Genomic DNA, 14,569 nt, shown 5'->3' on the forward strand with positions numbered 1-14,569 from the left:
TGGGATTATTATTATTATTATTATTAACAGTATTTATATACTGCTTTTCAATGAAAAGTTCACAAAGCGGTTTATAGAGAAAAATCAAATAACTAATGGCTCCCTGTCCCAAAAGGGCACACAATCTTAAAAGATGCAAAAGAACACCAGCAGACCACCACTAGAAAAGAGACTGCTGTGGTGAGGAGGGCCAGTTACTCTCCCTCTACTAAATAAAAGAGGAGTACCCACTTGAAAAGTGCCTCTTACCCAGTTAGCAGGGGAATAATACTATTGTTATATACCATTTGATGTGTAATTTACAGTGAAGTGCAGTGAAAAAAACCAGAGTGAAGTATCTCCATTCTATCAAAAGTTATGGTCAGAAAACAAAAATGCAACTGTCTTTTGTAATGAAAAAGTACATTTCCTTAACTCAAAACGGATCCGTGAGACTGAGTTTTCAAAGAGCTAATCAGATGCTATTTTGACTCGGCATGGAACCAAAATGGTGTTAGTAAGGCTACATCCATGGGGGTAGGTGTGTGTGTGACACCACTAGTGACCAAAATTATGGAAATCATGTTTTTTAGAAATAGTTCAATCATATTATATACAATTTAATGCATAATTTACAATAGAATGCAATTAAATAAACAGCATTGAAATATCTGTGTTTCATCAAAGGCCAAATAACCAGAAAAGAAAAACACAATTGAAAAACACAACTGCCTTATGCCACAAAAGTGGACTTCCTGAACTTAAAACTGACCAATGAGTCCATGTTCTGAGAGCTAATGTAGAACTGCCAGCCGGGGTTGTAACCTGATGTGTCCTTCTACCTACACCCATCCAAAGGCCCAACCTATACAGTATATTTGTAAATAAAGCAGATATTTTTAAATCTGTGAGTCTTCTGAGACATTACACCAGAAACCAGGTAGTTGAGCACCTCTGGAATTTCTCATCACTCAGGGATGCGGAGCACAAGATTGTTGCCATTTTTATTCTATTTTTCCCCTCAGTTTTATTTCATCTATGAAGTGCATAAAGTTGGAGTGAAGGATTGCTCAACTGTTGCTAAGCTATAACTTATATCAAAAGTGCCATTACTCTGAAGTCAAAAATGCCAGTGCCAGTCCAGTCCTTTGGATTTTTGCTTATCCATATTGTGAAATATCTCTGTAAAGGATGCAGCTTGGCCTATGGTATTTATGGCTCAATTTATAAGAGGACCTAGTAGAATTACTTGGGTGAGAGCATGAGTGCTGCATTGAAGGATGTACAACATACCTATGGGTTAACTAGAGGCGATCACGTTGTTGCTATAATGAGAGTGGAAAGGACACAAGAACAGAGTTGTTGTCACTGGCACAGGACACAATAAGATCACATGTCCAAGGATGTACACAAATTTGACCTTCTATTTGCCCAACATAGAGCCAAAATTTTGGTGCATAAACCTGACAGATGAATCAAAGTTTGAAAGCATTGTCAGAGAAACCAATGACTACCTCCAATCACTCAACTTGTTTTTTCTCTTACAGCACAATTCTATACAAGTCTACTTAGAAGTAAGCCCCAATGAGTTCAATGAGACTTACTCCCAGGTAAGTGGGTGTAGAAGTACAGCTTTAGACAATATTTCCTAGAGTTGTAGTTCTTGCAGGTTCTTTGATGGAAGTGACCTTAGATCACATTTTTATAGCTTCACAATGCAGAAAATTATTCATTGCACCTGTTAGTGTCCCATTTCAACCATAATGTCAATGCATCCCAGGGTGTCCAGTTTATTTGCTAGGAAACACACATTAAAAATGTCTTGTCACTTGTGATACTCCATAGCCAGGCTTGTTCACAGTCTTTGAATGAAAGCAGTACAGCAGGTCTCTGGAAGAGCAACAAAAGGGCCATTGTGGCTGCTGTCGATTAGATCAGCTGAGCCTTGAGAGAATAAACATTATGTGCAGAAGAATTCACAAGTGGGGAGGATTAGGAGAATTTTAAAAAGAAGAGGAAAGTAATAAATAATTACAGAGGGCTAACTTCCCCCGCCCCCCGGGTACTGGCAAGAGTACAGTGTCTCCCTTCTGAACCACTTTGCACAAAATGGGGGGAGAATTCTTGCTTTTAGGGACCTTATTTCTAAGGCTGTAGAGATGGAACTGGAAATCATGCAAAAGCAGGGGACAAAAAGGCACAGGAATTGCACATTAAAGGCTTGAAGGAAATGGCAAGCAAAGGACCATTTTGTTCTCAGCAGGTGAGGTAATATGAGCAAAAAGCATTGACCAGAAGCACACATGGTGATGTTGAAAAGTTTTGTGCTACAGCTGTGAAGTAGTGACACATGCATTCATGAATGCATGCACAGAACCAAGAGGAGTGTACTGGAACATGACTTTTAATTTGGTGTAGCCACAGAGGTCTAGGCCCACAGGTGGACAAAAGGTGTAGTAACACCCAACTTGTTGTACTTCCAAATACTTTGTGTAAGACAAAGGTAGACAGAAAGTATTCCCACAGTCTGATGTCCTGATCTGGGAACCAACCTCCTTAAAGGTTCAGAATTCAAACCTACGGAAGGTACTTTTGCCATTCTCAGGATGATCTCTTATAACAAGTTAACTTATACTTGTAAGTTAAACTGGGGGTAGGGAGCAGTGGTGTCACTAGGATTTACATCCCCTGGTGTGGGAGGTTAGTGCATCACCCCCATGTTGGACCTCCTCCCATGCAGTGGGCAGGGCAATGAGTGTGGTGCCCCACCCTGCGGACTTTTTGGCTATAACTTTTGATAGCATAGATATTCCAATGTGGTTTGTTTCATTACAGTCTTCATGAAATAACACATCAAATAATATATACCAGGACAGTATTATTTGAAAATGCCAAGATTTTAAAAATTTTGGCCAGTAGTGGTGTCACCCCTCCTGTGCATGTCACCTGGTGTGGCTCGCACTCCTCTAGCAACACCATTGGTAGGTAGTGTTGGCTTTGACATGCAATGGGGGTTACATTTTCAATAAGAGTACCCCTGAAATCTCAAAATTGCTTCTTCAGTGTATTTTGGTTAGCAGATTGAAAAAAGAGCATTTGCTGTGGTTTAAAGTGCCCTGCATTATATTTCCTGCTTTTTGGGAGAACTTTCTTCCAAGTGTCAAATTAAAAGAATAAAAATCTATTGCATTTGACTGAAAAATGAAGAATGACTGGATTTATTGCTGAATATTTTTTTGTTGCTTGAAAAATAAGAGCATCTCTGTGCATTTAACTGCCTTTTAATCCATCGCATTTGTTGTTTTTGTTTAGAAATATCCCAGTAATTTGATGTTCAGGAGCGGTAATCTCTAAACCATACTATTCATAGTTCCATGAGATATATTTGGCCTAATAACAAGTTACATTACATGGACCTTACCTGTTATTGTGCACATCCCTCCTGCACCCCTGAGCAGAATAAACCCCTCCTTTCCTCCTATCCTAAGAATTCTTATTTTGAGCCTGGTAGCCCTAGGAATTGAGGTAAGTTCTGCCCTGACTGGGTGCAAAATGCCTGACAAAGCCAGCTCTCGGCTTAGGAACTGCATGTGATGATGAAGCAACAGATTTGGAGTCTAACTTTGATAGGCTCAGATTAAGCCTTGAACAATAACAACTAAAGTGACAATAATATTTCAGGTTATTTATTATTTTGACTATAACAAGAGAGGAATATATTAATATGCAGCAGGGCTTTTTTTCTAATGAAACGCAGGGGGACGGTGTTCCGGCACCTTTTTGCAGGGGCCTCTCCCCTTCGGAGGCATTCCAGGAGGGGGGAGCAAAACAGAGGCAGAGTAGACAGGCACAGGATTGGACTCTAAGGCTGCCATCCTATCCACAGTAAGCCTCATTCACTAAAGTGGACTTTTGAGTAGACATGAATAGGATTGGGCTCTTAGGCTGCAATCCTAGGCACTTTCCTGGGAGTAAGCTCCATTGACTAGAACGAGACATACTTCAGAGTAGACATACCTAGGATTGGGCTCTTAATCCTGGCAGAGATATATATCTGCACCCATTTTTACATGCTAAGGGCAAGTGAAAAGGGATTCTATGTGTGTACAACATGCTGTCCAGCCTTGCCAGAGATCTTCCTCGTCCTTCCCCCACAAGCATGCCCTCCGCCAGCCAGTGTTTGCAGCTCCTCTCCAGCAATGCAAAGCGGCTGCTCAGGGCAGCAGAGAACATACAATTGCATGCCAAGCACCTTCCCCAAGATACAGAGTATTCTGATACCTGAATTAAACCATATTAATCAGTTGTTTGCAAAAGTAGCTGTTTCTATGTGCATCTAAGGACCCCTCTCGTGTAAGAATTCCTTTTTTGTTCTTACTCCCACAGTTACTTAGAGTAATTTTACTACATGGAACTCATATAAGCCATTTTTCGGAATCCATTCACTGTTTCCTCTCCTCGAAGTAGTGCCACACTACATACTACACGCTACAAGTGCACCTGTACAGTATTTTTCCCCATGTGTAGAAAAAATAGCTAGAGGGAAGGAGATGTGGAGATTGACAGCCCAATCCTATGCATGTCTACTCAGAAGTAAGTTCATCTTTGGGGGGGAAGCACATAAAAAATATTGTATTTCTCCAATAAAAAAATGGTTTATAAATAAATAAATAAATAAATAAAAGATTAACAAGTTGTGAGTTCCTGCACCTTTTTTTCCACAAAAAAAGCCCTGATATGCAGTATGGAAGTAATCTCTAATCAAAAGCAGCGTCGGGACAATACAAGGAATCATCCATTCTTAAATAAATAAAAGAGTTGCTTTAACTAATATTGGCCACTGGGTGATGCTAAAAATTCAAGTCTTTGTGTCTTCTGGAAGTGTTTGAGGAGTTGGGTGGGCACAGAGGAGGAGCAGACAGCTGAAGATTGAAGTCATTAACTGCGAGAATATAAAAGGGCAGCTCCACAGTAAGTAATTTATGGCTCAAGGCAGTCTTGTCTCTTTGGCTCTAAACAGTGTGTGTTGTTTGTCATAGCAGTAGTACCTATCATACCACTAGAGCCCCTTGATGATGGATGGACAGGGGGCCAGAAACTTCAGACGGTCAGAGAAGCAAGTGCAAGGTTTGACAAGAAATAGGATCTAAGAGACCATTTGGGTAAATAGTTGCAATTCTTATTTAACCATGCATGTCATTTCCTTAAGATTCTGTGAATGCTATTTAATTGATCACAGGAAGAATATAGAAACATTTTGCATTCATGAATGGATCTATTTCCTTTTAAGATTTTTCGTAACCCTCCTGCTGTTTCAAAGACATCTGAATGCAAACAGCCACAGGTAGATTAGAGATGGGGCTGTAGTTGCACCTGCATTATGGTATTAGTCAGCAAGCAATTTTTAAAATCTCTGCTGTCTATAATGAACCCCTGAATGTCAGTGATCTTCTTGGTATGAAATTTTTCTAAATATGTAGCTTGTGTCACTCTGGAGCAGACCAGCTCTTTGCTCTTTCTATCATAGTACTTGTGAACTTAACAACAATAAAGATCAAGCAAAACGTTTTAATCTTTGGCTTTGCAAGCTTAGCATGTACTTCTTGCAAGAATTCATACTTTTATGTATGACTGATCAGGTAAGCAAAGAAGTGTGGTTTTTCCAATAGCTGCTGTATCTACCAGGAAGATGGAATGGGTTTAGGGCTTCCAGGGTTGTATTAGCAACACACTTACACTGTTTATTGCTCTAATGACTTTTGCTGAAAGTATTGGTGTTCTCCAGAATATATACAAACTTCCTCAAAAAAAGAGCTGCAGTGGGTTTTCATGCTCGGGTGACTGGGAAGGGAAACACTGGTAGGATTTGACACTCCTATCCACCTGTTGCTTCTGTCCTTTAAATTGCTTCTGCCCTTTGCTTTATTTATTATATGACTGGCAGTTGCCTGCATTATAACACACGGATCTGCCACCTTAATTAGTCTCTTAGGTTTCATTCATTTTCTTGTCTTCAGCCAGGCTTTTGTCATTCCTTCTGTATGTTTGGCAGGAGCACCTTCCACGTTTCTGGAGAATGCACTTACGAGTCCATGTTATAACCAGCCTGCCAGACTGAAAAGATCATCGTGCAAGAGCACCTTTGCTAGCAGAGATGAACTCAACAGATCAACCCAACAATTCAGACCCTTACCTGACTGGTCTGGCAAACAACCTTACCGTGCCCACTGCCAAGGCTAAGCCATCAACATGTGAGCAGGTGGTCATCGCAGCAGAGGTGTTCCTGGCACTTGGCATCGTGAGCCTTCTCGAAAACATCCTCGTCATCTGTGCGATCGTTAAGAACAAGAACTTGCACTCTCCTATGTATTTTTTTGTGTGCAGTTTAGCAGTTGCTGACATGCTGGTCAGTGTCTCTAATGCCTGGGAGACCATGACCATTTATTTATTAAACAATAAGCATCTCATTATCGAAGAAGTTTTTGTACGTCACATAGACAATGTTTTCGATTCCATGATTTGTATCTCAGTTGTGGCTTCCATGTGCAGTTTATTGGCTATAGCAGTAGACAGGTATGTCACTATCTTTTATGCCCTCCGCTATCATAATATAATGACTGTGAAAAGATCAGCACTCATAATTGCATGCATCTGGACCTTTTGCACCGGCTGTGGAATCATCTTCATCCTTTACTATGAATCCAAGTATGTGATCCTGTGTCTCATCATAATGTTTTTCACCATGTTGTTCCTTATGGTCTCCTTGTACATACACATGTTCCTTTTGGCTCGTACCCATGTCAAGAGAATAGCTGCTTTGCCAGGATACAATTCAGTTCATCAGAGGACCAGCATGAAAGGGGCCATCACTCTGACTATGTTACTGGGCATATTTATTGTTTGTTGGGCTCCATTTTTCCTGCATCTCATTCTGATGATTTCTTGTCCTCAGAATCTCTACTGTGTTTGCTTCATGTCTCACTTCAACATGTACCTCATCCTCATCATGTGCAACTCAGTGATCGATCCTTTGATCTATGCATTTCGAAGCCAGGAGATGCGGAAGACTTTTAAGGAGATCATCTGCTGCTATAGCATAAGAATGGCCTGTGGATTGCCCAGCAAATGTTAGGAAAATTGTGTAATTGAATTGAAAGTGACCTGCTCAGAAAGCACACTTACAGTGCAATCCTATGTATGTCTACTCAGATGTAAATCCCATTGAGGTCACTACTCAGTCCCAGGCCAGCTATTTTGCTGGTGTATATCCAAGTAAAGGCAAGAGGCTGGTTGGGCCGGGAAACCAGGGATAGTGGGCTGCTGTGACTGGGATAGTGCATTGGGATATGCCACTGCCACTGATTCTGAGGGTTCAGCCTGGCCATGGGGACCTACAAATGGGTGTGAATCCTTGACCAGTACTTGACCTGGCCAACCCCTGAGCTAAATACCCTTCACAAATTCATACGCAGGACAGTACTTTCATCTTGTGTTAACATTTCCTAGTTATAGCCACTTTCCTAGTTATAGCCACATTTCCTAGTTATAGCCACAGTTGCTCCTCATGGTATGTTGGATTCAAAATTTGTTTGATTAATGTAATGTAATTAATTACTAAATTTCAGATTCCATGAGCCTCTGTGTCCTGGAGAATGACCAAGGAATGCCTACATGTATATTTACATGCATGCATTTTATCCTGAACAGTCAAAATACAAGCACAAGCACAACAGACTCATGTAACTGAAATATTTTCTTGAGTGTGAATTCTGTGGTATTTACTGATGACCGTTTCATTGTGCTCATCACTTGGCGATAGAGACATGAATCCTTGCCTGCTGCACCATTAAACACCATAACTGGTAGGGGAGGAAAATGGGTATTGCAGACAATGAGAATTAGAACCTTGTGGCACAATCCAATGAGCTTATAGCATTTGTTACATTTCTCCAAGTAGCACAATTTAGGCTGCAATCCCGACCGCACTTTCCTGAGAGCAAGCCCCATAGGACTTACTTCTGAGTAGACCTGGTTAGGTTAATGCCCTTAATTATACAAGGGACCTTTGGGATGTGTGGACGGGATAGATGCAGGGTTAGGACAGCGTTAGGATAGGGTTTAGCAACAGCCCTGATCCTTTTCCAATGTGGGTAAGGTCTCTTCTGATACATTCAAGGCAACTATCCAATGGACCTTAGGAATTCATTTGTTAAAAACATGCAGCAGTGAACATAACTAAAGGTTACATGATTTTCAAAACGTAAATGATTTTCAGACTACTCAGATCTGTTCCTGGAAGTTCTATTGTTTAGCAAGGTGCTTAGTTAATGTGGGTTGATTTCATGACCCCTGAATGTAATCCACATTTTCCAGGAAATGTAATAGATCTGCAAGATCTTAGATGTCTGAAGTGTGTATACACCCAGTGCAGTGACACAAATAACCACTTCATCATGCGAGTTACTTGAAATTATCCTATGCTTTCAATGCAATATACACTTTCCTATGAATTTATTTTAGGAGACATTGTGCTGCAATGCTTGATATAACGGAAGAAGGAAAGATGGGTTTTAAAAAAAAAATCTGGGAGAGCTTTTAATCTGGTTCATTTTCTTTAACTCTTGATTAAGAGTAAAGTGACTGAGTGGAAGCAAAAAGGAGATGGCTAATTTATTCATTTGTAAATGCACATGAGTTGGTTCATCTTTTTTGAAAGGCAAATATTCATGAATACTCTCTGGGGTGTGAGGTTTGGTTTTAATTCATCACATGCCTGTGAGACTAGTATCAAGTGAGTAATAATGTTTATTTATCTTCATTCTTGGAGTACTTAAGGGAGATGAGGAACTGCTCTTGTTTTGCTGATTGGATAGCGAGGCTGTGTAGTGGCATACTATGGACAGCATATTGAAATTTGTGCTGAGATTGGAACCCTGGGGTATTCCAGTGCTCAGGTTCAATATTCTGTTCACTGGACTATTTCAGAGAAGCGTTTTGAATGATCTTGGTTTATTAAATGTATTTTGGACAGCCCAATCCTAACTAAATTCTTGTGCAGTGATGCAGCAGTGTGGGGTAAGCATCCAGCTGCTGGAGGTCTGGTAAGGGGGACATTTGACCTCTTGCCTGAGGTTAAGCCCCAGCAGCTGCAAAGGGTGAACTTGGACCTGCACCAGTGATATCACTGGCGCACATCCAAATTGATCAATGATGGCAGATCAGGCCCAGGAAGGGGGATAGGATACAGTGTGCACCAGTACAGCTGCTAGGCCCGATCTGTCCACCTCTGCCCCATCACTGACCTCCCCTGCTCTTCCCCCACCTCTCCCCTGGACTTACCTAGTCCAGTGAGTCTCCCGTGCTCTATGCTCTGTGACTGAGCTACAGACCCTTCTGTTCTACGAATCCACCACATGAAGCCCTATACCGACAGATATTAGCAGTATGAGCTGCTTTGCACAAATATTTTGTGCCATGAGAAATTCTGTTTTGACTTTAAGAATGGAAAGTTCATATTATTGGTACCGATATTGTGAAAAGCACAAGATGCCTCCTTTTTTGCTGTGTGAAGAAACCATGCAGCTGCCAAGAGGCATTTCATTTCAAAGAGATTTAAATGATATTGGAAAGAGATGCTTTGAAAATTGAAGTTGTATAATCCTCATGTTTGCTGAAGTCTTCATGACCTCATTTTGCTCCAGACTTTTACTTGAAATATACGTGTAAATGTTTGAGGTAATTATTAAATGGGTTGGAATGGCAACTACCATTTTTGTTCCTGCAAGCTGTAATTGTTTGTTTGCTTGAGAATGACAGCACATTCTTGCCATCTTTCAAAGAACTCCTAGGACTTCAACCTTATATTTCAATGCAAAAGAGAATGACAGCTTTTACTTTCCTAAACGCATGTGTTGAATGTGTTTTATATTTTAAATTATAACTTTATCTTTATTTTAAATACAGTACACAAGGAAATAATGCAGTATATGTAAACATTACATCCGATGGCAATACACACACACAAACCAAAAATGTGGTTAACTAATAGCACCAATGATATTTAAACTGCTTAACCACTACATGAAAGCTAAAAACAGGGCACTTTTTAAAAAAAATTTGGAAACGAAATTAAACGTGGAGGAAAAGCGTGGGTAGAAGAGTGGTCTGGTCTAGAGGGTAGAGCCTCCGTCTGCCTGAAAATAACATCCACAAGGTCGCCAGTTCGAGGCCACCGGCACCGTGCGACCTTGAAGCAGCTGACAAGCTGAAGCCGAGCTATTCCATCTGCTCTGAGCATGGGAGGATGGAGGCCAGAATGTGAAGCCAGATCGGAATGAAACACCTTGAATGTAGTCGTTCTTGAAAAAGAGAACCTTTTTTCAAATTGTAAAAATCCCTATTTAATAAGGGATTTAAATAAAAGCCTGCCTATGTAAACCGCCTTGAATAAAGTCTTGAATAAAGACCAAGAAAGGCGGTATATAAATACATGTTATTATTTTTATTATTATTAGAAAAAGTAGAAGCAGGCTGATGGAAAATGCCTGAATTTGGCTGGATGAGCCTAAAGAAAAAGTTTGATCAAATGGATGCAGTAACTGTTAATGCACAGCAGATGGAGGTAGGGTGGCACTCCAAAACACAGCCCACAGCCTCCAGCCCCATGAAATGGAGAAGATGGCAGGGGGGTTTGGAATAAAAATAAACAAATAAATTCTTGGCATGTGGTTTGCTAGAAAATACTAGCATCCTAGTGATTTACATTTGTCTAAGGAATCTTGGTCCTCTACATTTACTGGGAGGATAAGTGGGCATACTTCTATGTACAAGCATTTGGTCTTGCATGGTAGAAGAGTCAGAATACAACAAGCTTACTGTGTGCTTGATCTTAAAAATCATTTGTTTGAAAATTATTATAATATTGCTATTAAGAATATACTGCTTTTCAACAAGAGTAGTTCATAAAATGGTTTAGACAGTAAAATTAATCAAAATTAATCAAATACTTCCTGTCCCCAGAGGGCTCACAGTCTTAAAAAAATTATATTGAAGAAACACCAGAAATAGCCGCTGGAAAAGATGCCATGCCAGGTTGAAGAGGACCAGTTGTTCTCCCTTGCTAAATATAAAAGAGCATTTCTTTGAAAGGTGCCTCTTTGCAGTGGCATCACCAGGGGCGTGCTGGGGGTTTGGACAGAGCCAGGTGACACCCTTGAGTTTCCACAAACTTTGAAAATTTGTATTTATGAATACTACCATGTTATATATCATTGGAAAGGTAATTTTGTGCAGAATGTAATGAAACAGACTGTGTTGAAATATCTGCATTCTATCAAATGTTATGGCCAATTAATCAGAAAAAGAGAACACAAATACCTTATGTAACAAAAAGTGGATTTTTATTAACTCAAAACTGACCAATGAGATCAATTGTTCCAAGAGCGAATGAGATATTATAATGACACAGAAGGGAACTAATAAGGGGTTTGTATGCCAGCTCTCATTTCCATGTATCAGAGCTAATACTAGGACTTTTATTCAGTTGTGTGATTGTAATCAGTCAATGCAACCTGGCTAAAAAAAAAGAACAATTGTCAGTATCAAGAGAGCACTTTAAGACCCTACTGAATCCTAACTGAGATAAAGTAAAATTTCACATAGACAAAATTCTCTTTTTTTGTGCAAAATTTATTTATTTATTATAGATACAGGTAAGGAAAAAGGGTTAGGGCTGGGACTGCACAGGTTACACATGAGGGTATTGGCCATTGATTACAACATGCATTGTTCCAACAAAAGAAATCAACAACGACTGAAAAGAAAAATACTCATCAATATTGGAGGCAGGAGGTCTGGTCTAGAGGGTAGAGCCTCCTTTAGCCAGACGATAACATCAGAAGGTCGCCAGTTCGAGAACACCAGCAGCTCCCTGAATGGCGAAACATTAAAGCAGCTGACAAGCCGAGCCAAGTTATTCCATCTGCTCTGCTGGTGAGCGAAGAAGCGTCTTGGCTGCCCTCCATGTGAGAGATGAAGGAGCTGCTTCTCAGCCTGCGTGGGAGGCACTGGAGGCCAGAAGTGAGATCAGACCAGGAAGATCCATCTGAAATGCTGCGTGGTTCTTGAAAGACAGAACCTTCTGTGATTGTAAAAATCCCCTTGAAGGATTTAGAAATGCCTGCCTATGTATACTGCCTTGAATAAAGTCAAGAGGAGTAATCCGATGACCAGAAAGGCGGTGTATAAATATCAAGTAATTATTATTAATACAAAAGTTATCATATTTGTCATTATACTAATTAATTATTTATCTAAACAGTCAATATTGTTTAAAGTTATCTATCCAGTCATAAAAAGGCTTCCATTATCTTCTTACTCTACCTAAATCTCTCTTTCATTCTTTCTGTTAAAACCTCCATTTCTGCCATTTCATAAATTTTATCTATTAAATTTTCTCTAGTTGGAACATCTGTAGATTTCCACTTTTGTGCATACAATATTCTTACATATCTTATACTGATATGTACAAGGTGTTTCTTATATTGGTCTTTAATTTCTGATGTCACATTTAGTAGAAATATTTCCGGTTTGAATGGTAATACACAATTCAATATCTCTTGTAACAATTTATGTATCATTTTCCAATATTTCTTTGCTTTTTTGCATGTCCACCACATATGATAAAAAGTTCCTTCAATCTTTTTACATTTCCAACACTTGTTTGATGACCCAGTGTACATTTTTGCTATTTTCTCTGGAGTTAAATACCATCTATAAAACATTTTATATAAATTCTCTTTAAAAGATACCGCTCTAGTTATCTTAATATTTATATTCCAAATTTGCTTCCAGTCATCAATCGATATATTATATCCAAAATTTTGTCTGTCTAAGTCATGCACTTCAATGGGTTTAAGCACATTTAACTACTAGCATGTGTTGAATTTTGGCCTATGTTCATTTACGTGTGTCATTTTGTATAAAAAGCCAGCACATGGAATCTGATTTGAAGAGTCTCCTGTTTAATGAGAAGAAACGAGTGGACAAGACCAACCTGTCAGGACTATCACACTTGAAGCGAAGCTAGCAAACGGATACGACAAGGATCAAAATGACTGGTAGTGATCTAATGAGCAAATACACAGCATGTGCAATTCTTGTTCTCCTGAACTTTGGTACCACAAAACTTGGTGAAGGCAAGACGTAGAATGCATCTTTGGTGACCTTCTGAAAGTGCCAATCAGAAAATAGCACTGAGTGTATAATGAGGATGATAAGCAGGTGGAGGAAATGATGAAAGGCCTTGAAGCCAGATACTGTGCTGAAGAATACATTTTATGCCGCAGATCTGCATTCATTAATACTTGCAGTTGGTAATGAGTCCATCATCATCCATAAAATTAGATGTGATATTATTGGCAAAATAAGACAGTTCAAAGGTTACACATAGACACACTCTCTGAAGAGAAATATTTCATATTTGCTTCTAATTCTTTCTGTTTTTGATCTTAGCTAGATGTTGGCTGAAAAGTGATAAAACTTAATGTTAGGCTGGGAAAAAGAGCAATATCAGCTTCCTCCCACTTTTGAGACCCTCCTCCTTAAAAATAGGTTGCAAAACAGTTGTTGAAACTTAGGCGCCCCCTGTCCTCTACCACAGCTCCTCCTACACTGCCATTTGAACACAACCTGAGTCCAATTCAGTACAAATCCCCTGGCTCCAATGCAGCCATACCAACACAGCATGTGCTACATTCCATAGGGGAGTTTGGAGCTGTGAAGGTCTCCCTGAAGTAAGGGAACATTGGTGGGTCTACTTGGACCTGTGTCAGCTATTTTGCTGGTGCAAGTCTGAGTGGACCCAAGTTGATGGATCAAGGCAGGGAAGGGGGTGGGATATCAGCAGAATTTCTGCAGCTGAGACTGCTCCCTTCCCAGTCTCAACACACCCTCCATCTCCTGGTCTCTTCCCCTTTCCCCCCTCCCCGTTTCTCCCACCTCCTGCTCATCCCCAGTGCTGAAGCAGTAGTGTTGTGAGGGGGGGGTGCAGACTGCATGGGGGGGTGACACCACTAGTGACCAAAATCTCTAAAATCGTGATTTGTAAGAATAATACCATCATGTTATATACCATTCGATGAGTAATTTGCAAGAGAATGCAATAAAACAAACTACTTTGAAATATCTCTATTCTATCAAAGGTATGGCCAAAAAACTAGCTGGGGCAAGGCAATGGTACATCACCATGCCCACCACCCCTGTTGTTTCTGCACCCACTGCACGGGAAAAGGTCCATCATGGAGGTGACATGCTCCTGCACTGGGTGACACAAACCTGTGTGATGCCACTGTGCTGATATACCAGTGCCAGGATTTTTCCAGAGGCTGCTGCACATTTTGTGACTGGTGTAAAGCACACTTTGACACCTGAAGAGTGTTCCAGGGGCACAGGGGCTTAATAGAATCGGGCCCCAGGAATGGAGGCTAGGCTGGAAAACCTTTCATCTCTTTAGGGCTACATGCTCTTCTGGGAAGTCATTTTGGTGTCGTATGCATCAATGTTTAATATTCTCAGTGGAGAGACAGGGCCC

The 14,569-nt window shown here is 40.2% G+C and overlaps 1 protein-coding gene across 1 annotated transcript; it reads left to right on the forward strand.

Moving 5' to 3' along the window:
* The first annotated feature begins 6,133 nt into the window (after positions 1-6,133).
* MC5R (melanocortin 5 receptor) lies at positions 6,134-7,111 on the forward strand. Its single transcript, XM_066624436.1, has one exon. The coding sequence runs from the start codon at positions 6,134-6,136 to the stop codon at positions 7,109-7,111; it is 978 nt and encodes a 325-aa protein (XP_066480533.1).
* The last annotated feature ends 7,458 nt before the right edge of the window (positions 7,112-14,569 follow it).

The sequence above is a fragment of the Tiliqua scincoides genome, chromosome 4 (genome assembly GCF_035046505.1).
Source record: "Tiliqua scincoides isolate rTilSci1 chromosome 4, rTilSci1.hap2, whole genome shotgun sequence".
Classification (NCBI taxonomy): domain Eukaryota; kingdom Metazoa; phylum Chordata; class Lepidosauria; order Squamata; family Scincidae; genus Tiliqua; species Tiliqua scincoides.